This window comes from Molossus molossus, unplaced genomic scaffold, assembly GCF_014108415.1.
Source record: "Molossus molossus isolate mMolMol1 unplaced genomic scaffold, mMolMol1.p scaffold_m16_p_3, whole genome shotgun sequence".
Lineage (NCBI taxonomy): Eukaryota > Metazoa > Chordata > Mammalia > Chiroptera > Molossidae > Molossus > Molossus molossus.
This window is the reverse complement of record NW_023425366.1, coordinates 42,958,297-42,983,836: the sequence shown is the minus strand read 5'-3', so window position 1 is coordinate 42,983,836 and position 25,540 is coordinate 42,958,297. Positions and strand designations below refer to the sequence as shown.

At 36.1% G+C, this 25,540-nt stretch overlaps 1 protein-coding gene across 1 annotated transcript in view; it reads right to left on the bottom strand.

Annotated features, from left to right (window-relative positions):
* The window catches only part of RNF180 (ring finger protein 180), a 120,732-nt gene that overhangs the window by 10,972 nt on the left and 84,220 nt on the right, over positions 1 to 25,540 (bottom strand). Inside the window, exon 6 of the mRNA XM_036280363.1 lies at positions 20,615 to 20,743. Within this exon, the coding sequence (XP_036136256.1) occupies positions 20,615 to 20,743 (129 nt within the window). The remainder of the gene's footprint in view (positions 1 to 20,614; positions 20,744 to 25,540) is intronic.

Below are 25,540 nucleotides of genomic sequence, written 5' to 3'. Positions count from 1 at the left end.
GTACTCGCAACTATAAACCTACTTTCCCCCACTCTGGAGTATATGGGGCTATGAATTAGCTTCCCTGGGCCTGTACAGCTCATTGTTTGTGGACACAAATCAGGCAAGAATGTACACTGACTTCTCTGGCCAGGTGAGGCCACCAGTTTTGCTCTGCAGACTGAGAAAGCCATGGGCTCTGTTTAGGTTCCTTGGCTGGGCAGGAATCCCCGTAAGATTATAACCAGATTTTTCAGCAGAAACTCTGCAGGGCAGAAATAGTGAGATGATATATTCAAAGCAGCAAGAAAGACTTTCCCAGAGAAACTAAAACTGAAGGATCTCATCACTAGTAGGACAGCCTTACAGATATATCAAAAGGTGTTTTTCAAGCTAAAACAAAAGGGTGCTAATTAGTAACAGGATAACATGTAAAAGTATAAAATTCAATATTAAATTCAGAATACTCTAATGTTGCAATGGTGGTAGATGAATCACAACTCCAGTATGAAAAACAACCATTAAAAATAAGTAAGTTGCTAATGGATACACAATATAAAAATGATGCAAATTGTGACATTAAAAACATTATATGTGGGGGAGGGAGCTTTTCTATGTATTCGATGTATTACTATCAGCTTAAAATATACTTATAAATACAAGATGTTTTATGTAAGCCTTACAGGAACACAAAACAACAGCCTATAGTAGATACACAAAAGATGAAGACATTGGAGGAAAACAACCACTATAGAAAAGTCATCAAAGGAAGAAGGCAAGAGAGTAATAAAGGAACAAGAGAATAACCACCACAAAATAATTAATAAAATTAATTATTAATAAAATGGCAACAATAAGTACATACCTACTGATATTTCATTATATAAAAATGGACTGAATTCTCCAATCAATAATAGAAAGTGGCTGAATTGATTAAAAAAACAAGATCCAACTATATGCTTTCTAGAAGCACCTCACCTCAGCTTTAAAGTGACCCACAGGGTGGAAAAGAAAGGAAAAATATATTTCATGCAAATGAAAAAAAAAAAGAAAGAAATCAGGGGTAGCTATACCCATATTAGACAAAATAGATTTAGACTGTATCAAGAGACAAAGAAGGTCATTACATAATAATAAAGGGTTCAGTTCATCAAGAGGATATAACATTAATAAATATTAACATATCTGAAGAGAAATAGATAGCAATGCCAACAGTACTAGGGGGCATCAATACCCCACTTTCAACAATGGATAGATAACCCAGACAGAAAGACCATAAGGAAACATTGGATTTAAATGACACATTCAATCATATGACCGAAGACACACACAGCATTCTCCAGGAGAGATCACCTATTAGGCGACAAAAAGTCATAATGAATTAAAAAAGACTGAAATCATATTAAGCATCTTTTTCGACTACAATGGTATGAAAATAGAACTCAGCTATGAGAAGAAAACTAGAAAATTCACAAATACAAGGAGATTAAACAACATGTTCCTGAACAACCAATGGGTCATAGAAGAAACCATGAGAGAAATCAATTATTTTGACACAAATGAAAATGGAGAAACAACATATTAAACAACCAGCTTTACATCTCAAGGAACTAGAAAAAGAACAACAAACTAAGCCTTAGGAGGAAGGACATAAGTATCAGAGTGGAAAATAAATGAACTAGAGACTAAAAACACAATAGAAAAGATCAATAAAACTAAGTTGATTTTAAAAAAAGAGACATAAAACCTTTAGCTAGTCTTTCCAAGAAAAAGAAAAGACAAAGGACTCAAAAAATAAAATTATAATTAAAGGGGGAAAGGAGATATTATAACTGATACTAGACAAATACAAACGATTATAAGAGACTATATATACAATGATCAGTTATATGCCAACAAATTACATAAAATGTATAAATTACTAGGTACATACAGTCTACCAAGACTGAATCATGAGAAAATATGAATGGATGAATTAATAGAAGACTGAGTTAGTAGTCAAAAACCTCCCATCAAAGAAAAGTCCGGGACCAGATGGCTTTAATGGTGAAGCCTACCAAACATTTAAAAGGCAACTAATACCAACCCTTCTCAAACTCTTCCAAAAAAAACCCCCAAAAACTGAAGAGGTGGAACACTTCCAAATTCATTTTATGAGGCTGGCTTATCCCGATAGCAAAGCTAGACAAGGACACTACAAGAAAAGAAAATTATGGGACAATAAACCTGATAAACACAAAAATCCTCAATAAAATATTAGCAAACTAAATTCAACAGCACATTAAAGGGTCATGCACCATGACCAAATTGGATTAATTCCAGGTATGAAAGAATGGTTCAACATTGGTAAATCAATGTGACATAGCACATTAAGAAAACAAAAGATAAAATTACGATCATTACAGTAAATGCAGAATGAGTATTTCACAAAATGCAATACCCCTTCATGATAAAACCTTGCAGAAAATTGGACATAAAGAGACTGTACCTCAACCTAATAAAGACTATATGACAAGCCCACAGTTGATATACTCAGCAATGAATAGTTGAAAGCTTTTCCCCTAAGAAGAAGAACAAAAACAAAGATACCCACTTAAAAAAACAACAACATAGTTTGGAAGTCCTAGGCAGAGCAATTAAGCAAGGGAAAACAAGGCATCAGAATTGGAAAGGAAGAAGTAAAATTACGTCTCTTTCTCTCTCTAGGGTGTGTGTGTGTGTGAGTGTATATATATATATATTGCTAATGACACCACCAAAAACTAATCGACAAATTCCGTAAAGTTGCAGAATACAAAATCAAAATACAAAACTTAGTTGCATTCCTATACACCAGTATAGGAAAAAAAGGAAGAGAAAATTTAAAAACAACCCCATTTACAATAGCATCAAAAATAATATAATACTTAGTAAGTTTACCAAGGTGAAAGATCTGTCCACTGAAAATTATAAGAAATTGATTAAAGAAATTGAAGACAAAAATAAATAGAAAAATATTTCATATTATAGTTTAGAAGAACTAATATTGTTAATATGTCTATCCTACCCAAAGTGATCTACAGATTAAATGTGATCTCTATCAAAATTCCAATGGCATTTTTCACAGACATAGAATAAGCAACCCTAAAATTTGTATGGAACCACAGAAGACCCCAGATAGCTGAAGCAATCTTGAGAAAGAACAAAAATTGAGGCATCACACTCTGATTTTAAACTTTATTACAAAGCTACAGTAGTCACACTGGTATTAGCAATGATTTTTTTTAGATTTGACAATAAAAACAAAGACAACAATAATACTAGGAAGAAACATGTGTGACTACATCAAACTAAAAAGCTGTTGCTCATCAAAGAAAATTGACAAAATAAAAAGGCAATCTATAAATTGGGAGAAAATATTGGCAAATCACACCTCTGGTAAGGGGTTAAAATCCAAACTATACAAGAAACTTACAAAATTCAATAGAAACACAAATAACTCAACCAAAAAATGGGCAGAGGACCCAAACAGAAATTTTTCCAAAGAAGACATACAAATGCCCACAGGTAAATGAAAAGTTGCTTGACATCACTAATTATGAGGAAAATGCAAATAAAAATCATAAGATATCACCTCACACCTGTTGGTATGGCTATTATTGAAAATATGGAGGTAACAAATGCCGGTGAGGATGTGGGGAAGAGAAAACCTGTGCATACTTTTGGCGGGGCTGTAAACTGTTACAGCTACTATGGAAACTAGTAAGGAGGTTCCTTAAGAAATTAATAGAACTACCATAAGATCCAGCAATCCTACTTCTGGGTATACATATCCAAAGGAAACAAAACTCATTATCTTGAAGAGATATTTGTGTTTCCATGTGCATCGCAGCATTATTTACAATAGTCAAGGTATGGAAACACCCTAAGTGTCCAGTGATGGATAAATGGGTACAGAAAAGGCAAATGGAATATTATTCAGCCTTAAAACAGAAGGAAATCTTGCCATTTGTGACAACATGGATGAACCTGGAGGGCATTCGGCCAAATAGAATAAGCCATACAGAGGAAAAAATACTGCATCCTATCAATTATGTGTGGAACCTAAAACAATAACAACAACAAAAACCCTAAAACAGAAACACTTCAGAGAGAGAGAGAGTAGAAAAGGAGTTGTCAGGGGCTGATGTGTGGGGTAAATAGGAAGAAGCTGTAAAAGGGTACGAGCTTTCAGTTGTAAGATGTATGAAGTCTGAGAATGTAACGTATAATATGGTAGTTAGAGTTGAAAACACTGTACTGTATAATTGAAATTTGCTAAGAGAATAGAACTTAAATGTTCTCACCCCTCCAAATAAAAAATAAGTAAATATGTGAGGTGATTGTTGTCTTAATGAACTCCATCGGGGGGAATCCTTCCACAATGAATATGTATATCAAATTGTCACACAGTACACTTTAAATATCTTACTTTTTTGTCAAGTTAAAATAGTTTTCATCATTTCAATAAAGCTGAAATAATAGAAAATAAAGAATGAGCAATTGTCATGAAGGTGAATGAATATGTAACTTCCATGGGGTGATGTTCAAAGACATCTGGAAATAATGGGGGCATTTTTGTTAGTTATAGTTCATGAGGGCCTCCTCCTGGTCAGGTATGCTAAACGCTCAGCAGTGTTGGGTTAGTTTCATACAGTGAAGAACTATCCTGCCCAAAAGGCCATTAGGAGTCCATTTGAAAAACCCTGTAGTAGTTAGTTACTTAGCGATATTAATTTTTTGAAACAAAAAAGGAATTTATTTATTTTTTAAATCCTCACCTGAGGATACTTTTTCCCCACTTTTTCTTCAGATAGATTGAAGGAGAGAGAGAAACACTGATGTGAGAGAGACACATTGATTGGTTGCCTCAGGGTCAGGGACTGATCTGCAACCAAAATACATGCCCTTGACTGGAATCGAACCCGTGACTCTTTGGTCCCCAGGCTGACACTCTAACCATTGAGCAAAACTGTCCAGAAAGAAAAAAAAATAATGTAAAAAGTGTTCATGAGTGGTTCAACTCATAACTAAAGCTTGTTATTAGATAAACCTACCTTGCTGGATTATGGCTCAGTCAGTGTATCATTTAAGTAGCAATATCTATATCAAACAAAACATTATTCCTATCATTTCCAAGTCTACACATAGAAATTACTGAAATAATTTGGTTAATAAAATTTATGCTATGAGTTGTATCACTTGGTAATCAGTTTTTTAAATATGTATAGTCACTTAGGTGAATGAAAATAAATATATTTTCTAATTTTTTATTTACATAGAGATTTTATATTACTAGTTATTAAATATTTTGAAGATCATCCTGATAAGAAATGTTGTTCCGACAAGTCATACTCCATTAATTTAATGAGAACTCAATTTAGGAAAAAGCATTTTATCTGCTTGAGAGATTATTTTCCTTTTGAGAGTTAAAAAACTAACCAACCACTGTTTCTTCAGTTTTTTCTTATCTTTTCAAAGCTCTGCTAGCTTTCCTTACAAGTCAGCACCCACCTGACAGGAAGTTATATTATCAAATCGGCTTGAAAGGCCTCATATTTGGCCACCAGTTATTTGTATAATCTCTTTTAAAAGTAAACTGGTAACCTAATTTTTGTTCTGTGTGAAACCTTAGGACATAGCACCTAAGCAATGTAGAATAAAGTAACTTGAAAACATAAAATATATATATATCAGAGTGAACTGAAAATTTTAGTCATTTAAATTGTCTTTTTAACTACTCTTTGGCATATTTTTTTTTATCCTCACCTGAGGACATTTTTTGCATTTATCTTCAGATAGAACGGGAGGGAGAAAGGGAGCAAGAGAGAGAAAGAAACATCGACCTGAGAGAGACACATCGACTGGTCACCACCCACACGACCCCAACCGGCGCTGGGGACAAACTACAACTGAGGTACATGCCCTTAGCAGGAACTGAACCCAGGATTACCTGGTTCACAGGCCGATGCTCTAACTGCTGAATCAAACTAGCCAGGGCTCTTCGGCATATTTAAAAAATATTTTTATTGACATTTACAGAGAGAGGAAGGGAGGGAGAAAGAGAAACACTGATGTGAGAGTGGAACATTGATGGAATTGAACTAGCAACTTTTTGGTACATGGGACGATGCCCAACCAACTGAGCCACACTGGCCCAGGCTCTTTTTGGAATATTTTGATAAATGATCCTTATGGCCTTCCATTTTCTCAGACCACTAAAAAGTAACAAACAAAAAACCCCTATCCCTGTGCCATATGTTATTGTATTCTCTCTCTGCTATTTTAGGAAAAGGATATTTAAATGTAGTATTAAAGAAAAAGTTAATAGGAGAGAAACTAAATGTTTTCAGATATATTTTCAGATTATACTATAAAACCTATAATTTATATATAACCTTATATTATTTTCAATCTGCCTATAAAGTATTTCAGAAATATAGGACTATAGACTTTAGATGATAATTCAATAATAGAATTGTTCACAAACTAGTAATATCTAAAATTTCTCAGCAAAACCTTGAATTACTACAATACAATTTTAGAGAAGTTAAAACATGTATGTAGAATAGGACTTCACTAATAAAAGCCATTTCACTGCCAACATAGTTGTGAAGTTAGTTTTCAATATCCTAAACTGCTTTGGTTAATTATAACACAAGCCTGATACTGCTGGTGAAGGTAAATATTTGAAATTTTAATCTGTTCAATTGTTTGAAAGTTTTCAATTGCAAATGATAAATCTAGAAACATTAAAACATTTTTATATTATCTTACTAATTTTAGTGTGCCAATACTTAATAAAATTGTTGAAATTTGTGGTCATGCATCTCATTTAATATTCTGTTTTAAGCAATAATAAGTAAGTCTACTTCCTGTACATGTAAAAATGTAAGATGCGGGTACAGCTTTGGTTTGGTAAATCATGGCAGCAGATCCACCACTTGGCAAAAAGGCCTGGAATGTTCAAGCATATCTTCCGATCATGAGCCTACTCCTCATGTCCCCAAAGGAAAGTTAGGACTGCCTCTTTCTTCTTCACCAGATACTTACCTTTTTGTGGAACTTCTTTTCCTCTCTTGAGACTACCTTGATCACCATTTCAATCCACTGGACTCATTTAATAGATTTTTTTTTAGCAGATGATAAGACAGTCAAATAGATTTAGTGCTTTAGATGTAATACTGAAGTACTAAACACTTGTGAAAGAGGTGTTGTTCTCAGCATACTGACTAAAGTCTAGTTTGTGCAATTATGTGCAGGTTTCTTAAATTTGCACTGTTGTTTTCAGTTACATTTGTATTTGCTATCCAAACCCAGTGGATAATTGCCATGCACTATTAAACCCTCACAGTACGTCGAGGTTAATATTTCAGTGTAACACAAACATCATTCATCTCCTTTATTTATGACATTGTATTCCATCTGATTAATTCATCCTTCATAATCATTCAGATAGGTACTTCCTGGAGTTAGAGAGTAAAATAGAAGACCCTTCCAGAGGGTCTATACATCCAGGGTACACTATTCTATTCTGTTACTTAGTCACAAGTCCCAGCCAATGTATCTTAGTCTTGGTACTTTGGTTGCATACTGGAATCTCCTGAGGAGCTTTAAATACTGCTAATATGTGGGACCCATCTCCAGAGACTCTCGTTTAAGTGGACTGGGATATGACCAGAGCACTGGGACTCATTCAAGGTTATAAGTATGAAACAACAGAAACTAATACCCAGAACAGTTTTGCTTCAAAAAACAAAACAAAACCTTAGCTCTTCTCTTCCCTCATGAAACAAAAAATTTTTTATGGTCAAAGTTAGCCGAGGACTGGAATTTTCCAAGATGAGATTTAAAGTTCTGTTTCCTAATAATGGTCTTATTTGGTAGTTGCTCTATTTTAGGAAGCCCAACTCCTGAAATACTGGATTAAGATGATTAATGCTGATGGTTATCTCTCTCACAAATTTTTTACCCCTTCATTAATATCATCAAACTAAATGCTCACTTGACTGAAATGAATTTGAATAGTTTACATTTTACTTTCCCTAAGGCATAAATGATGCAAACTGTAATTTCCCTAGTAGCTGCTTATTTTGTTATTTTGAAATGTATTTTAAATGTGAAAATACATATAATCATACTCTGTAAACAAAACAAAAGCTCCTTCCATAGCTTCAGGACTTTTTCTTGAGTAAAGTAAGTGTATAAGATTTATGTACATTTAATATAACAGCTTATGAACAAAGGAGGGCTTTTGGTCAGTAATATCAGTAATGTTGGGTAATTATCCAGTCTCTAACTTATATGAGAAAAGCAAATTGTTTATAATTTGTTCCTTTTTGCATCTGTTAGGTTTGACAGGTGTTATGTTTCTGGTTGGAAGTGACCAGACTTTAAAGAGAAATTCTAGTTTTTAATAATTTATATCTGAACATTTAGGAAAATTTCATTAAGAAATTGCTGAGGCCTGGCTGGTATGGCTCAGTTGGTTGGAGTGTTGTTCCATACACCAAAAGGTCATGGGTTTGATTTCTAGTAAGGGCATATGCCTAGGTTGCTGGTTCCATCCCCGGCCGGGGTGCGTGTTGGAGGCAACCAATAGATGTTTATCTCTCACATCAATATTTCTCTCCATTTCTCTAAAAATTGATGAACATGTCCTTGGGTGAGGATTAAAAAAAACTAAAAAGAAAAACTTGCTGATACTATAGATTGCATCTCTTTAATCCATCTATGATTAATAAATTTTAAATTCATTTTATTTAATGAGTACTTTCATGTTACTTTATTTTTCTCTTGGATAAATATTGGCATTATTATGGTGCTTTCTGATAAAATTATGCATATTCTTCCTTTACTTCCTTTCTAGCCTTTCTTAATGAAAGGTTCAAAAAAATCCAGTGTCCAGGAGAATTATCTTACTGTGGGTCTTAGTAAAACCTCTCACCTGATTTATTTTATGTGTGTGTGTGTTCTAACATTTTAATTTTGTCATCTATCCTGCAGGGTAGTCAGAAAAAGTATTAGTATTTAGGAAAGCACAGTATTAAAATTGTGAGCTCAGGGCCAAGGTCAGGTGCAGCCACCCTTTCCCACCATAAGAATTTGTTTCCAGTGCTGACAAGAAGTCCTGTGGTCAATGAGTGGGTTTTACATATATGTGCATATTTATGCATTTACCTTATAAATGCAAGTGTTTTCCATGGATTAGAAGGATTAATATTGTCAAAATGTCCACACTACCAAAAGCAATCTATAGATTTAATGCGACCCCTACAAAATATCAATGGCATTTTTTGCAACACTAGAACAAATATTCCTAAAATTTGTATGGAACCACAAAAAGTCCTGAATTGCAAAATCAATCTTGAGGAAGAAGAACAAAGTTGGAAGAATCACACTCCCTGATTTCAAACTCTATTACAAAGCTATAGTAATCAAAACAGTATGGTACTGGCATGAAAATAGACACACAGATTGATCAATGTGAAAGAGGCGGGAGAGAATAATAGAACAGAACTAATCATAGTGGCGCACTAGTCAGAGTTACAGGAAATGTTAATCACCCTTTGCAATGTTAATCGTGGTCGCTTTGTTCTGATTAAAGAAAAGCCCATTCTGACCTGGCTGGAAGGTGTGCACCTCGAGAGCTTACCCCAGGAATGCTGTCCATTCTCCTAATCTAAGGACAAGGGGGATACCTGACATCATGGATAGATTAACAACCTGATTATTGGAACACTAGACTGGAGGTTGTGACTCACAGGCGACCAGCCCCTATAGCCCTTAGCCCACATTCCTCCCCCTTGCCCAAAACCTTTTACAACCCCCACCCCATCCCACATTCCTCCTCCTTGCCTGTAACCACTTTATCCATTTTTTTTTTCCTTTTTGCCTAACTGTTCTTTTTCATGTAGTCATTCTTTCTCCATCCAATAAAAACAGCTGGCAAGTTGTGTGTGTGTGTGTGGGGGGGGGGGGCAAAGCAGAATGTATAGAATGACCCACTGCTCTCCCATACTCCCATACTGCCAGCAATGCTGGAATAAACACTCATATACTATTCAACTTTGTCTCTGCTTAATTGGTTCAAGTAGTGACAGGCGGCCTGGACCCATTCATTGTCTGGTTTCAAAAGGAACAGGATAGAGAGTTCAGATGTAAACCCACACCTATGTAGTCAATAATCAATCTATGACATGGGAGGCAAGAGTATACAATGGGGAAATGACAATCAATGGTGTTGGGAAATTAGATAGATACATGCAAAAAAAAAAAAAAAAAAATCTGAATCACTTTCTACACCATATACAAAAATTAACTAAAAATGAATTAAAGACTTAAACATAAAACCTGAAACCATAAAAATCCTAGAAGAAAATATAATAAACTCTTTCACATTGTTCTTAGTAATATTTTTTTGAATATGTCTCCTGGGGCAAGGGAAACAAAAGAAAAAAACAAAAACAAATGGGGCTACATCAAACTAAAAGGCTTTTGCAGTGAAGCAATCCAACAACAAAATGAAAAGACAACCTACTGAATGGGGGAAGATATTTGCAAATAGCATAATCGATAAGGGGTTAATATCCAAAATATATAAAGAACTCATACATCTTTTTTTTATTTTATTTTTTTTATCCTCATCCGAGGATATTTTTCCATTTTTTGTACAGATAGAGTGGGAGGGAGAGAGAGAGAGAAACATCGATGTGAAGGGACACATCGAGTGGCTGCCACCCGCACGACCAACCAGGGCCGGGGACAAACTGCAACCGAAGTACGTGCCCCTAGCGGGAACCGAACCCGGGTCTCTCCGGACCGCAGGCCGACGCTCTAACCGCTGAGCCAAACTGGCCAGGGCAAGAACTCATACATCTTAACATCAAAACACAAACGATCCATCCTGGCTGGTGTGGCTCAATTGGTTGGAGTGTTGTCCCATACACTGAAAGGTGGTGGTTTGATTCCTGGTCAGGGCACATACCCAGGTTGTGGGTTTGATCCCCATTTGAGACGTGAATAGAGGGCCTGAATAGACATTTCTTGAAATAGGACATACAGATGGCCAACAGACACATGAAAAGATGCTCAACATCACTAATCATGGGGAAATGCAAATCAAAACAACAATGAGATATGACCTCACACCTCTCAGAAAGGCTATTATCAAAGTCAATAAATAAGTGTTGGTGAGGATGTGAAGAAATGAAAATCCTAGTGCTCTGTTGGTGGGATTATAAATTGGTACAGCCACTATGGAAAACAGTATGGAGGTTCCTTAAAAATTAAAAATATAATTACCATATGGCCCCCAGCAATTCCACTTCTGAGTATTTATCTGAAGAAAATGAAAACTAACTGCAAAAGGTATCTGCCCCTATATTTTTTGCAGCATTTACAATAGCCAGTTTTGGAAATGACCTAAATGTCCATCAATAGATGAAGAGAACATGAAGATATGGTATAAATATATAATGGAATATTATTCAGCATTAAAAAAGAAGGAAAGCTCACCATTTATAACAACATAGGTGGACCTAGATTGTATTGTGCTGAATGAAGTCAGAGAAAGACAAATGCTATATTATTTCACTTATTATTGGACTCTAACGAAACAAAGCAAATGAATGAACACAACAGATTCATAGATACAGAAACCAAATTGATGGTTGCGATAAAAGAGTAGGGTGAGGGGATGGGTGAAAAGGTCAAGGTAAATAAGAGGTACAAAATTCCAGTTATAAAATGAATAAGTCATGGGGGTATAATGTGCAGCACAGGCAATATAGTCAATAAAAACCTTGTACAGTGATAGATTTATTGTGGTGATCCATATATAAATGCAGAATCACTGTACTGTGCACATGGAACGAATATTGTGTGTCAATTTTCCTTTAATAAAAATATTTTTATTAGTGTTTCCTACCAACATCCAATTTCACATGGAATTAAAAAGCAACTTCTCTATATAAGAAACAATGAAAGGGATGAAAGTGGTTTATGTGAGAGAGTGTTTGTGTATGTGCATCAGACAGAAAGGTGAGGCGGGGGTAAAGGAGAGGGAGAGAATAAAACTGCTAGTAATTTAATAAATAATTAAAAAATAAGTTATGAAATGGTGATATTTGAACAAAATATACAATTTGTATAATAATTCATTTGGATCATGAACAATATAAAAGCAAAAATATTTCAATTTTGAGTCCATTGCTCAATTGAACTATGTAGCCTTAGACAGAGACCATGGAATCAGTGGCCCAACGTCGGAGTAACACAGGGTGAAAAGAAATGGAAATATTCTACTCTTGTCAGAATCTCTGAAACAGGCAACCAGGACCTAGACAGAAACCAGCTTCCATGAGGAACAGCTGAAGAAATGTGGACTATTTTGTGTGTGGAATAAAGATTTGCAGAGAATATCAAATGTGTCTCCATATATTCAAAGAATAGTTAAGTGAAATATATATAATAAAAAAAGAGACTTGAACCAAGAAAAGGAAACTGTGAGAAGACAGATTTCATTCAGTATAAAAATTTGTCTGATGGAGTTGTTAAAATGGACAAGCTTACTTTTTCAGGTGGTGAGCTCCCTGTCATTTGCATGTGATAAGCAGAGTTTAGAAGTCCATCTCTGTGATTGCTGAGGCTGTTTTTGTATTGGTTGCAAAAGTGACATTATACATTATTTCTAACTCTTTAGAGTCTGTGATTTTATATTTTGGTGAAATTGCATGTATCTCTTGTTTTTAAAGTAGTTTATATAAGATAATGTAGGGTTTGTTACTGGGTTGGCTTCAGAAATAAATTTAAAACTTGTAAGTAAACCCTATGGCAAACACAGGGCCTGATTCTGTTACTGGAACATAAATAGAAAGAAAAATACACTTTGAAATTTGTAGATCCTTTCAAAAAATTATCTGTGAACAAAATAGTTTGTTTCAGAGGAAATGTAAAGGTTAATGCACTTTCTGCTAAAATGTAGCACACCACGTCTAGGGCACATTTTAAATCTCTCTGGCTTACCTCAAACTTTCTGGGAAGGCAGATTTCTGGGTTTTATTCAAACTCCTGCTGTTTGAGCATGTACTGTTTTGTTTTCTATTCTTTTCCATGTGGATATTCCTTCATTTATACTGAGCATGTTTAAACTTGCAGAACCAATCAAACACCTTCGGGTGAAGTAATGATCAAATAAAGCAATTCCCCAGGCTTTTACAAGAAATGGATGGATTCGTCATAAATATCTCAGACGCCGGCATTTTAGCATGCATGTTTTAGTACATGGAATATTGAATTAGGACTTTTTTTTCATTTCTTGGATGAGTATATTGAGAAAAGAATTTAACAACATGGAACTTTTTTTTTTTTTTCTGGTAAGAAGATCTTTGTGAAATCTTTTAGCTTGTTTACCTTATATTTTACTTATATTCATATACTTATGCAATTTTTTCCTAGGGCACCAACTAACATGGCTGGATGTACGTCAGCTCGACACTGGCAGGAGAGACGCAATGCCTGGACATGGCAGATCCTCGGGCCAAAGCGCTGAGATGGACAGAGCCACCGGAGCGGCTTGTCCCTGGTGAGAGATGTGAGGTGCTTGCTCACGTTTACCTAGACTATTTCCATTCCTTTTCACATTGCCCACTTTATGTATGAGTATATAAATATGTATTTTTAAGAAGAAAATCATTAAAATATGTCTGCTTCCTCATCAACATCTACGAGGTACTACTTGGTAGGGTGAAAGAAAGGGGTCTATCCGAGGCAAGTGAGAGCTGGCTCAATGGCTGAATGAATTCCAGAAGAGTTTATAATATGAGCTGCATTGGCTAGAAAATCTAAAACTATATCAAAATGTGGTTTTTTTGTGTGTGTGGGAAGAACATTAGTTTTATGGAGCCAACAGCATCTATGGGGATGTCTGTTCTTTCCTCTAAGACCACCTCTTTCCTTCCACCAACCTTAGAACACTAAGCTGAAAAGAAGCTTTGGTAGGGAAACAACACGGCATAGAAGGATGGTATGTGGAGCAGTGAGGTATAACCATGGAATGCACAGACACGGTTTTCAAATATGATCCCAATTCTGTATCACTTTATTTTTAATGAAGAAGACTCAATCCAATATCTAATTAAATGCAGATAATTTCTTATGAAAAATAACTAGAAATGAAGAATAACAAAAATACTACATGTAATGTATAAGATAACTGAGAGTAAAATATATGGCTTTAAATAATAATTTTTTAAAAAGTATAAAGATGAACATTAATGATCTAGAAAGCTACCTTAATATGGTATAAAAAGGACAGAATAAATCCAAAGAGAAAAACAGTAAGGACTTCATGAAGAGCAGAAATTAATAAAAGACAAGAAAAAGATACAACAGAGTTAATTTCAAAAACTGGCTATTTAAAAATAGTAATACAATTGGCAAATATCTAGCAAGATCAGGTAAGAAAACAGGGCATGAGTATAATACAAAGTGGATATAACTACAAATACAGGAAAGATTAAAAGATATAAAAACATTTTTATCACAAAATTTAAAACAGAAAGAATGAACAAATTATTAGAAAAAAGATAAATTATATAAACTGACTCAAAAAGATGTTGACAAAGCAGCATGTGAAAAAGAAAACATAGAGGTAATCTCACTAATAAACACAGATATAAAAATCTCAAAACAAAATACTAGCAGACTAAATCTAGCAGTCACAAAAATGACCAAATTGAGTTTATCCCAGAAATACAATAGTGCTGTAACATAAGAAAACTGATTATAGTCACGAAGAAAAACTATTACGATCATTTCAAGAAATGCTGAACAAATTTCACAAAATTAAAAATTCATTCAAGAGCCTGGCTGCTGTGGCTCAGTGGTTGAGCACTGACCCATGCACATGCCCAGGTTGTGGGCCTGATCTCCAGTGGAGGGGCATGCAGGAGATGGCCAATCGATGTTCTCTCTCATCAATGTTTCCATCGCTCTCTCCCTCTTCCTTCCTCTCTCTCTCTCTCAATCAATAAAGAAAAAATCATTCAAGAAAAAGACTATTAGCAAACTGGAAACAAATGGAATGTTCTTAAAACCTGATAAAGGGTATCTACCCAAAACACACAGCAACAGTTTTATTAGATGATAAATAGGAAAAATATCTTTTTCAAATCAGGGATGCTGCTATCACCGTTTCTACTGAAAAACAAACAGAAGTCCTATCTTAGAAAGTATAGCAAGAAAAAAGAGGAAAATGTATGTGTATTAGATTGAAAGATATAAAACTGTCTGTATTTACAGATAAGACAAATATGATTGTCTTCATTGAAAGTCCCCAAACCCTATAAATGGGCAAAATCATTAACCATCAGGAAAATGCAAATAAAAACCATAATGACATACCACTTAACACCTGTCAGAATGGCTATTATTACAATATCAATAAACATCATGTGTTGGTGAGGATGTGGAGAAATGAGATCCCTTATACACTGTTGGTCTGTCTGCAAAATGGTGCAGCCACTCTGGAAAAACAGTATGGAGATTCCTCAAAAAACTAAAAATAGATATATAATACGACCCAGCAATTCCACTTCTGTATATTTATCAAAAGAAAATGAAAAGACTAATTTGAAAAGATACATGCATTCCTATGTTCACTGCAGCGTTATTTACAATAGCCAAGATGTGGATGTACCTAGGTGTACATCCACAGATGAATGGATGATAAGAAGATAAAGAAGAAAAATGAGAAGAGCAGTTACAAACAAAAGAGGCATCCAAAAAGCTAACAAGCATATGAAGGGATCTCAAATTATCAGAGATCAGAAAAATGCAAAATAAAACAATAACGAGCATTCCTAATTCCCACTCTCTGTCATTTTGTTATTTTCCCTACTTCTAACTTTTCCCAACCTTCACACCGTTAATTATACTGGCCTTTTGGGAGAACACTTAGTGAAGTTAATTATATTCATATTCTATGACCCAGACATTCTGCTCTTGAGTCTATACACCAAATAAATATTCACATGGTCCATAATACAATATCATTACTGTTATTTGTAGTGGGAGTCAAGGTATTCTGTATTCCAGTCAATGAATAGATAGAAAAAACATGGTAGGCGCACACCTCACAGAGCATTAGTTAGAACCCACAGACTAGAGGTACACATAGCCACCTGGGTGGATCTAAAAGTCGAGTGCTTGGTGAAAAAGATAAAAAAAACAGGATGTGAATCAAAGACTTTTAATCTCTCTCTCACACAAAACCAAAAAGAGAAAAAAAAAAGAAATATAATAAAAGAAAAGAAAAAAGTAAAAAGGGAAGAAAATTAAAAACACAAACTTTCACAGCATGACAATATAGTCTGCAAACGCAATAGAACTATACACATACAATACCGGCGGGGCTCTGTTCCATAAGTTAAAAATGGTACAAAGGCAGGCTCAAGTAAAAACAAACCATCCCTCCCATTTCCAAAAATTAAAAAATATATGCACAGAAAACAACAATACACATTATATAAGAATATGACCAAAGGGAGACACATCAAATACACCCAGGCTCATGGCAAGCAGAACTGGGGATAAAGGGAACAGCGAGTGGCTGGTCTCGTGATGATGGTGTGTCTGCCATACAATAAGAGGCAGGACTGGCACAGCTTTCTGCACTCAAGGTTCAGAGAAGAAGAAAAGAGGACAAAAACACGGTAAGAACACAAGAATAAATCTAATCAGAAAATGTATAGGGCATTTGTAAAGAAATGATAAAACTTTACTATAAGATATAGAGTTAAATGATCTCAATAAAAGAAGAGAAAACCAGTGAGTGGATAGAGAAATCTATGACTGATGGGTGTCAATTTCCCCCAAATTGACTTATACATTGACTAGGACTTCCCTCAATCCAACATAGTTTTTCATAGAACTTGACAAGCTGATTCTAAAATTCAAAGAGAAAAAAAGCCAAGGCTCTCTCACAGAAAAACAAGTTTTTATGAGGTGATGTCAAGTCATAAAACTTCAGCAATTAAGACAAAATGGTGTCTCAGAAATAGACCCACACAATGGAAATTTAAAATATGACATATTGTGGATCAGTAGGAAGTGATGAATTATTTTCAATAAATGGTTGTTGGAAAAAATGAAACAGAAAAAGCCCCAAAGCAGTTGAATCCCTACTTACAACACAGCAGCTCCCCTTCCCCAAACCCAGAAAACACTACCACCACAAATCAATTCCAAAGACTTTTAAATCTATTTGAAAAATACACAGGAAAATATCTCTATGACCCTAGGGGATAGAGAAAAATTTCTTAAGGCAGATAAAACACATCAGAAAGATGAAGAAAATGAAGAACTATAATTCATTAAAAGATACCATAAAGTGAAAAGACCACAGCTGCCATTCATATAATTAACGAAAAAAGGAGTCACCAAAAAATATTTTTAAAACTCTCAAAAATCAACAAGAAAAGTACAATCAATAGAAAAATGGACAAAATTTATAAATGAACATCAGTTGAAAAAACTCAAATGCCCAACACATACAATAAAAGTATGTTCAATTCCTGTTAGTAATTAGAGAAATTAAAACCGTGATGAGATCTCATTTTATACTTATCAGACTGTCAGCATCTAAAGGACCGAAAATATCAACTGTGGTAGACAAAGCTGGTAATAAATCAATACAGTCATTTAGGGAAATGGGTTGGTTTAGGTAATTAAGTTAAAGATGTGCTCTTTATGACCCAGCAGTTTTCTGCTGGAATATATTCTAGAGGAACTTTTATACTCCAGGAGACACACAAAAAAATGTTTATAGCAGCATTATTTATAATAACAAACCTGGACAACTCAATTGCTCATCATCAGGAGAATGGATAAACTGCCACAGTCACATAAAGAACTACAGTATAGCAGTAAAAACAAGTGAATGTGGTTATACTTCCTGAAATGGATGAATTCAAGAAACATAATGCTGAGTGACAAAGCAAATATAGAAGAAGATATACATTGTTATCATGGCAAATGTTCAAAAACAACCACAGTTAAAGTTGATTAAGTGTACATATGTATACTTACATAAAGAAGTGATAAACACAAAATTCAGGGAACAGAAAGCAAACAAAGAAGCACAGAAGGTGCTTCGGTAATACTGGTAATTGAGGAGTCCAGTGTGGATGAAACTCCTGTGTGTGGTATTGACAGAAGGTGCTTCGGTAATACTGGTAATTGAGGACCAGTGTGGATGAAACTCCTGTGTGTGGTACTGACAGAGGCTTTCCCTGGCAGGCCTCACAGGGGAAAGGCGCCCTCCCCATACCAGTCTGGGTGTATCATCTCGGAAGGAGTTGCAGGCAAGGTCCAGGCACCTGGCCAGTGATGCTCTGTCACATGTTGACATTCCTAGTCCCAGAGCCTGCATTACCTAGGTCCTCGATGTGAGGCCATGGCAGAGGGCTTCTTCAGCCCCTCTGCTGACAGCTCTTTGGAGGTAGAAGGGGAAAACCCTAAAGACATTTTTTTCTGACTCTGAATTAGTACCCAGTACTTTCCCACTCCTAGCCCTTCTCATTTGCCAGCAACCCCCTCCCCCTCAAATAGTCCCCCAAAACAACAAAACAATCCTTACAAACCTTAGGGTCCATAAAACCGCCAGTGCTTTTTGGTCAGAACGCCCTCAGGAGTGAGAGGACCCCCACCTCTGTGCTGATCCACCCGACCTTGGACCAGTGTGTGGTTCCAGGGGGAAAATGGAACGAAAGGCAAGTGGCTGGGTGGGTGGGTTGGGGGAAGGGGAGTTGGCATTTCCTTTGGTTTTAGACTCTTGCTTATACCTCTGCACCAAGTCACGAGAGGCTTAACTCTTTCAGTCTTGGCTGAGCCCACTAGCTCAGCTCAACTCCTGACAGTAACATACTTCTTACGATAGGTTGTGTAATAAAGCTACTTTGAACCTCCTCCGTAAGAACTCATAGAAAGTTAAATTCTGTGGAACTCCTATGTGGAGGACAAATAAGATCAAATCACAAAGAAGCAACTGTGTAAGTTATAGCATCAGTGCCCCAGAATACAAAAGATGAAGGAAACCGTGGGGCTATCAGAAAGGTGCTTCATTCTTTTTAAAATTGGGGTGTACAGTAGAAGGTAGGACACACAGAAATCTTTGAAAACGTAATTCATATTATAAATTTTCTTTTCTTTTGGTATGAAATTCTTTAAGTAAGACTGATTTTCTTATATTTGATTTCATACTATACTTTGGGCAATATGTGATACATTTTTAAATGTTTTTATACTGATTCTGTGGATAATGAGTTTCCGCAGTTACCACTTTATCCTTAAACTACTTTCTTCATTCAAACTACTGTATAACGTTATATTTGTCCTTAAACTACTTTTGTTAAACCTCAGGGAGTTTGTAAATCGATTTATTTTTTTACCTTAAGCACGTGGGCTGCTTCTTTCTCCTCCTGGTCGATGTCCTTGCTGTGCTGATATTATCCATCTTCTTTATAGAGGTCTCTCCTGTTCCCTGAAGATCACAGTTCCCCATAGCTCATATCTAAACCTTTCCAACCAGTCCCGTAACATCATCGGGGACAGATACACTAACACTGCACAGTACTTCATGCTGTGACATACCATAGTTTTACAAAAGGTGAAATTATGTTTCATGTCCACATTGTACAATCATGACACAGTAACAGATTCTCAAAGGTAAAAACAGTAATAGAGATTGCCTCGGCCTTCTTTTGATTATTTTTTAAATATCTATACAGTGCAATTAGTTATAATTTAGAATGTACTTTCACATTAGCTTATTTGATCCTTATAACAACTTTATTAACAAGGCAGGGCAGATATATTTCTTCCCATTTTGTAGATTAGAAGCCAAAAACAAAAAAAGAGGTTTCGATGACATCCCCGAAGTCAAACAGCTAGTTAAACCTGAACTCGGAAATTGGTACTCCTAGTCCATTGCAAGCATCTGAGACACTCCCCACACTAAGGCTCTGCCCCCTTTTACTTGTCCTAATCTTGTGGAACAACTGTAAAATATTAAAACTAAATAGACAAATCTGTTACTTCCAAGATACATTTTATGTTCTACACATTACTTATTATTGACCACAATGCAAAGTAAATTTAATCATGAGTCTCTCCCAAATACTGCTCTTATTACTAGTCTCCATTTTTTTCTTATGTACACCTGTAGCTTTCAGCAAAATCCTTACTTAAAATTTATCAATTCAGAAATATGTTTCTGCGAACATTTTTTTTATCTTCACCCGAGGACATTTTTCCATTTTTTGTTCAGATAGAGAGGAAGAAAGAGAGAGAGAAACATCGATGTGAAAGGGACACACCGAGTGGTTGCCACCCACACAACCCAACCAGGGCTGGGGACAAATTGCAACCGAGGTACATGCCCTTAGTGGGAACCGAACCTGGGTCTCTCTGGACCGCAGGCCGACGCTCTAACTGCTGAGCCAAACCGGCCAGGGCTCTGCGAGCATGTCTAAGGCAGGAAGAAAACAGCTGTAAAAAGAGAGCTTGGACAACATCAGCAGCTTTTTTGTTTGTTTGTTTAAATTAGTTTCCTTACCTCCAAAAAGATGGAATGCTTTTCTTCTGCAGCTTGGTAGGGGCCATTTTGCAGAGCTGGATTTCTGAAAGCTTTGCTTTATCTTCAAATATTCTTTAGTGAAGAATGTTTTTGTGGCATTGTTGAGTTCTACAATAAAGCAAAAGAAAATAGTTTTAAACATTAATTTGAGGAAAATGGCAAGAACATAAAAAATAACTCTTGTATTATTTTGGTGATATATTCAGATCTCTTAAAGACAGTGAAGACAGAAGTAGAGTCAATTTTCTTTTCAAGTCAAGCCAAACATAATCCTCCCCAATCCACATTTGAGACAACTTTGATAAGCCTACACACAGGACATCCATCTGCTGTGGTGCTCTGTCAGACACTGGGCCAGATGTCGAGGACACAGCAATGAAGGAGACAAGACACTTCGTGCCCTCAAGAAGACTGCAGACTAAAAGACGGAAATAAGCAGGTGCACACTCACAAAGGGGGAAAATGTGCTGGGGGGTAGCAAGAGAATAGCTGGAGCAAAATCACGTGAGGCCAGAAGTGATAACGGAAAAACCCTTTTAGAACTCTTTACTCCACAATCTTTTTAACATTTACTAAGTTTAATGCTGCTGGGTTGAGGAAGTTTAAAATAAATAAATAAATACGCAACCTTTCAGAAGCTTGCTAAGGAATTAGAAAAAAATTAATTTCAAGTAAACACAGATCAGAGAGCACACATGGTGGTATTCACTTTCAACAATAGAAAGTCTCTATGTCTGAGCCATGGAATGCAAGGCATGATCTGAGTTGACTATTTGATGGCAAAGTTCTTCTCAGAGAGTCCAGTGCAGAGTTGGTTACTAACTCGAGAAGTTAACTACAGTCTTTCCATCAATGGTCCCCTTATATTTCATCTCACACTTGTTACCTAGAGTATTTCCTTAGTTTCCATCTGCTTCAGGCTCCGAGTTTCTGTTCAAACGAGTTACACTAAATTTTCTCAATTTTTCCTAATTATCCCCTTGGACTGATTCTTACCTATTTACAGGAAAAATGGATGCACAAAGTTTATATTGAACATCAAAAGAAACCGTGTGAAAAATAGACTACTCTAGGTAAGTGAGGTAATGTATTAAACCTACAACACTCTAACTTACCTTCTCCATGTCACACCCAAGAACTAGTAATACAGGCACACAAGTTAGAGAAAAAGTATTTTCATAGTTTGTACACTCATCATGTGTGCTGGGGTTTGGTGAATTTTTTTTTATCCTTTATGTGTTTAAGAGTTAAATCATTTCAGGTTGGATATGCTCGCAGTGTTTTCTGCAGCAATGTACTGTGGTTTTATTAAAGTTCACTTTGCCCACTGCCAGTGAACAGCTCCTTAGTACAAGACAGTCATGGCACCATTATGTGGTTCAATTCAAAGGACTCATCAGTGTCGTTCATACTGATGCAGAGAATAGAAGACGTTATCGAAGGACTCATAACATATTCACTTACAGTAACACTTGTCTTCTTGCAGTCACCTTTGGTAGTGATGACTATAATTCATGGTATTTTCTGACAAACTGAAAATCCCACGAGATAGCGACATTGTGTAATCCTATAATGCCTTTAAAAATGAGTCCAGTGTGGTGGGTAAGTGAATATTTCATGTGGGAGATCATAGAAACCAAGTTGAAGAGTTTGCAGCTTAAGAATTCTTATTCCTCCTCTTTCCTTCTCTCCCCCACAGCCCTCCTTCTTCTGGAGAGCTTGTAGCCATGTTCTAGAATGTTGATGCAATAACCACAGAACACCATTGCACAGCCCTAGTTTACACTGAAAACTTATTTGGAAGTGTAGCTGAATTCTAGTACACCTGACAAAAGGACATTCTTGTAAGAGTCATCCAAAAACTGCAGCTATGATAACTGGCTACAAACCAAACTCCCTAGAGCAGCGGTTCTCAACCTGTGGGTCGTGACCCCTTTGGGGGTCAAACGACCCTTTCACAGGGGTCCCCTAAGACCATCGGAAAACACATATTTCCGACGGACAGTCTTAGGAACCGAGACATGGCTCCTCTATCTGCCTCCAGGCGGGTCTGCCCACATGCAGACACACCCACATACAACATGAGGAACTGTGTTAAAGGGTGGCGGCATCAGGAAGGCTGAGAACCACTGCGGTCTAGAGGGTGGAGTAGATGAGAGAAGTAAAGCAATAACAATGCCTGTGGTATTTCTGTTTCCTAGCTTCAAGGAACTTATTACACGATGTACTTTTAACCTACATTTAACAAACCCATATGATTAATGTACCAAATCAGAAAAGGCTTATACATATAATACCTAACAATTATTAACAGAGAAATTATTAAAATGTGCAAAACAAAAAATGAGATGGCAGTTGTATCTACATTTTGTTGAACATATACACCTGTGTCCATAACATAATCTTTTTTTTTTTTTTTTTTTTTTTTGCATTTATCTTCAGATAGAGCGCTGGGGGTGGGGGGGAGGTGGGAGAGAAACAGCGATGGCCGGGGACAAACTGCGACCGAGGTACATGCTCTTGCGAGAATGGAACCCGGGCCTCTGGTCCATGGACTGACGCTCTAACCGCTGAGCCAAACCGGCTAGGGCCATAACATAATCTTATGTGACCAGCAGTTTTGGAAGATTTTTCTACACTTGAGCTGAAGGGCCTGGGGAGAAAAGAGGACCCAGAAGCGGCCCGTCCCACCATTCTTAGGCCAAATAAGAAGTGGGTTCTAATGCCCCTGAACTGTAGAATCTCCCCAAGTTGCAGATCTTCTCTTTGTACTTGCTTTCCGCACTATCTCCCGCAAACATTTATTTTGTACCTGGTATGTGCCTGGCGCTTTGCTGGTCCAGCTAGGAATATCAAAAAGAATTAAATATAATTGTTGTCTGCAGGGCATTATAACTAGATCAGTGATTCCAAAGTGCCCGTCTGCAGCCTGGCTATGCATCAAAATAATAAAAAACAAATTCTAGGACCGCACACAGATACACTTAAACAGAACTGCTACAGATGTGAGCTAGGAATTTGCTTTCTACAATACAAGCTCCTTGGGTTATTCTGATACAGTATCAGATTTGGTAACCACTGGGTAAAATGATCTCAAATCCTTTACTGCTGTAAAATCATTTGAACTTATTTAAATGTTAAACCTATCTCACTTTCGTGGTAACTCTACAAACCTTATCCAAGGATGCTGTTGCTGCCATAGAACTGTGTTGCCCCAACCTAATGGCATTTTTAAAACTTACAAATGCAGGATTTGACAACAAATAAACCATTCAAACCTATATTTCTCAAAATTATCTGGAAGAAGCACTAAGAAAAGTCTAAAGACAGACCAGGATGTAGGGCTCACAGAAAAATCACTTTTATCTCCACTTCTGCCAATCCTACCTATTAGGGTAGAGATGCTTCTACTTATAATACACATCATAGTGTATTGGATGTAATCAATTATTCATAATGTTGCATATGTTAGAAAAAGACAAAAACCTGAATATCCTAAAAATACTCTAAAGTCTATTCAAATGGTATCTTTAGTTAAATGTGGTGGCAGTACCAATGGTAACAGCAGCGTCTTTGTGTGACACTATCATAAAAATAGTATATGGTGGTTAGAATAGAGGAATTTTAATCTTCGTGATTTAGTGGAGTGCAGGAGTCAATCACCAACTACATACAAACACAATTCACATTATCATAGGATGTATCACCATGAGTTTCACTGTATTACATCATGAACAATAAAATTAGACAACCACATACACAGGATAATTTTGGACTATAGGCAGTGCCAATAAGGTGGTGCAACTTTCATTTCAGCTTTATATGTCAATGTTGGTAAATTTTATATTTAAACAACTCATTATAATTAAGTAAATATTTGTTAACAATAGTTTAAAGCATTCTGCTAAGTGTAAGAGTTAAAACTGTTTACTGCATCGTACCTGCATTATATCCTATCTAGTAAAAAGGTAATCGTAAAGTTACGAGGTAAAGGATTAATTCAGGCCTTGGAGTCTTATTAAGGGGGAGTATAATAAGAGTATTATCTTAAATACAGGGCATAGTCATTTAGGTGGGCCCAGTGGTATTACATTCTAATTTAAAAGACTAGAATATATGTGTCTAGCCACCTCACATTATTAAATGCCTTGTTTACTCATTTAAAATGACTTACTTCTCATTCTTATAAAAGCTCCCCCTCCCAATACCCTTCTGAGTTCTATGTTGTTAGATACATAGTATTTAATTTTTTAAATGACGCAATTGTCAAAAATGATCTATCAAAAAGGAAACCTATAGTATGTTCTAATAACATTTTGAAAAGACTACTTTCTCCAGGAGTTTTGAGTTACAGTTGACCCCTGAACAATATGGGGGTTACAAGTGCTGACCCTTATGCAGTAAAATATCTGTGTATAACTTTTGACTCCCTCCAACATTTAACTACAGTAGTCCCTAGGTATCCATGGGGGATTGGTTTTAGGACCCCTAGCCGATACTAAAATCCATGGATGCTCAAGTCACTTATATAAAATGGTGTAGAGCAATGCATACAATTGGCCCTCTGTATTCACAGATTCCCAACTGAGGATAAAAAAATTCTGTTTTTGATCCATGGTTGGTTGAATCTGCAGATGTGAAACCTGGGGATAGTGAGTAGACCATGTCCTTAAAAAGTTCTCAGAGCAAATGCAGTATCAGGTTTTCTAATATACCCTAGAAGAGAAATCACATGAAAAATTCATTTTAAAGTGCCAGGAAAACCTTTACTTACCTTTAGGAAATGCTATGTTTCTTTTCACGAATTATGAGAATCATTTAATTGTGTACTTAGTTTTATTATTCCTTAAGCAGTCAGGATATTTAAAACCAAACAGTTCATCTAATTGTAGTTACAATTTAGGG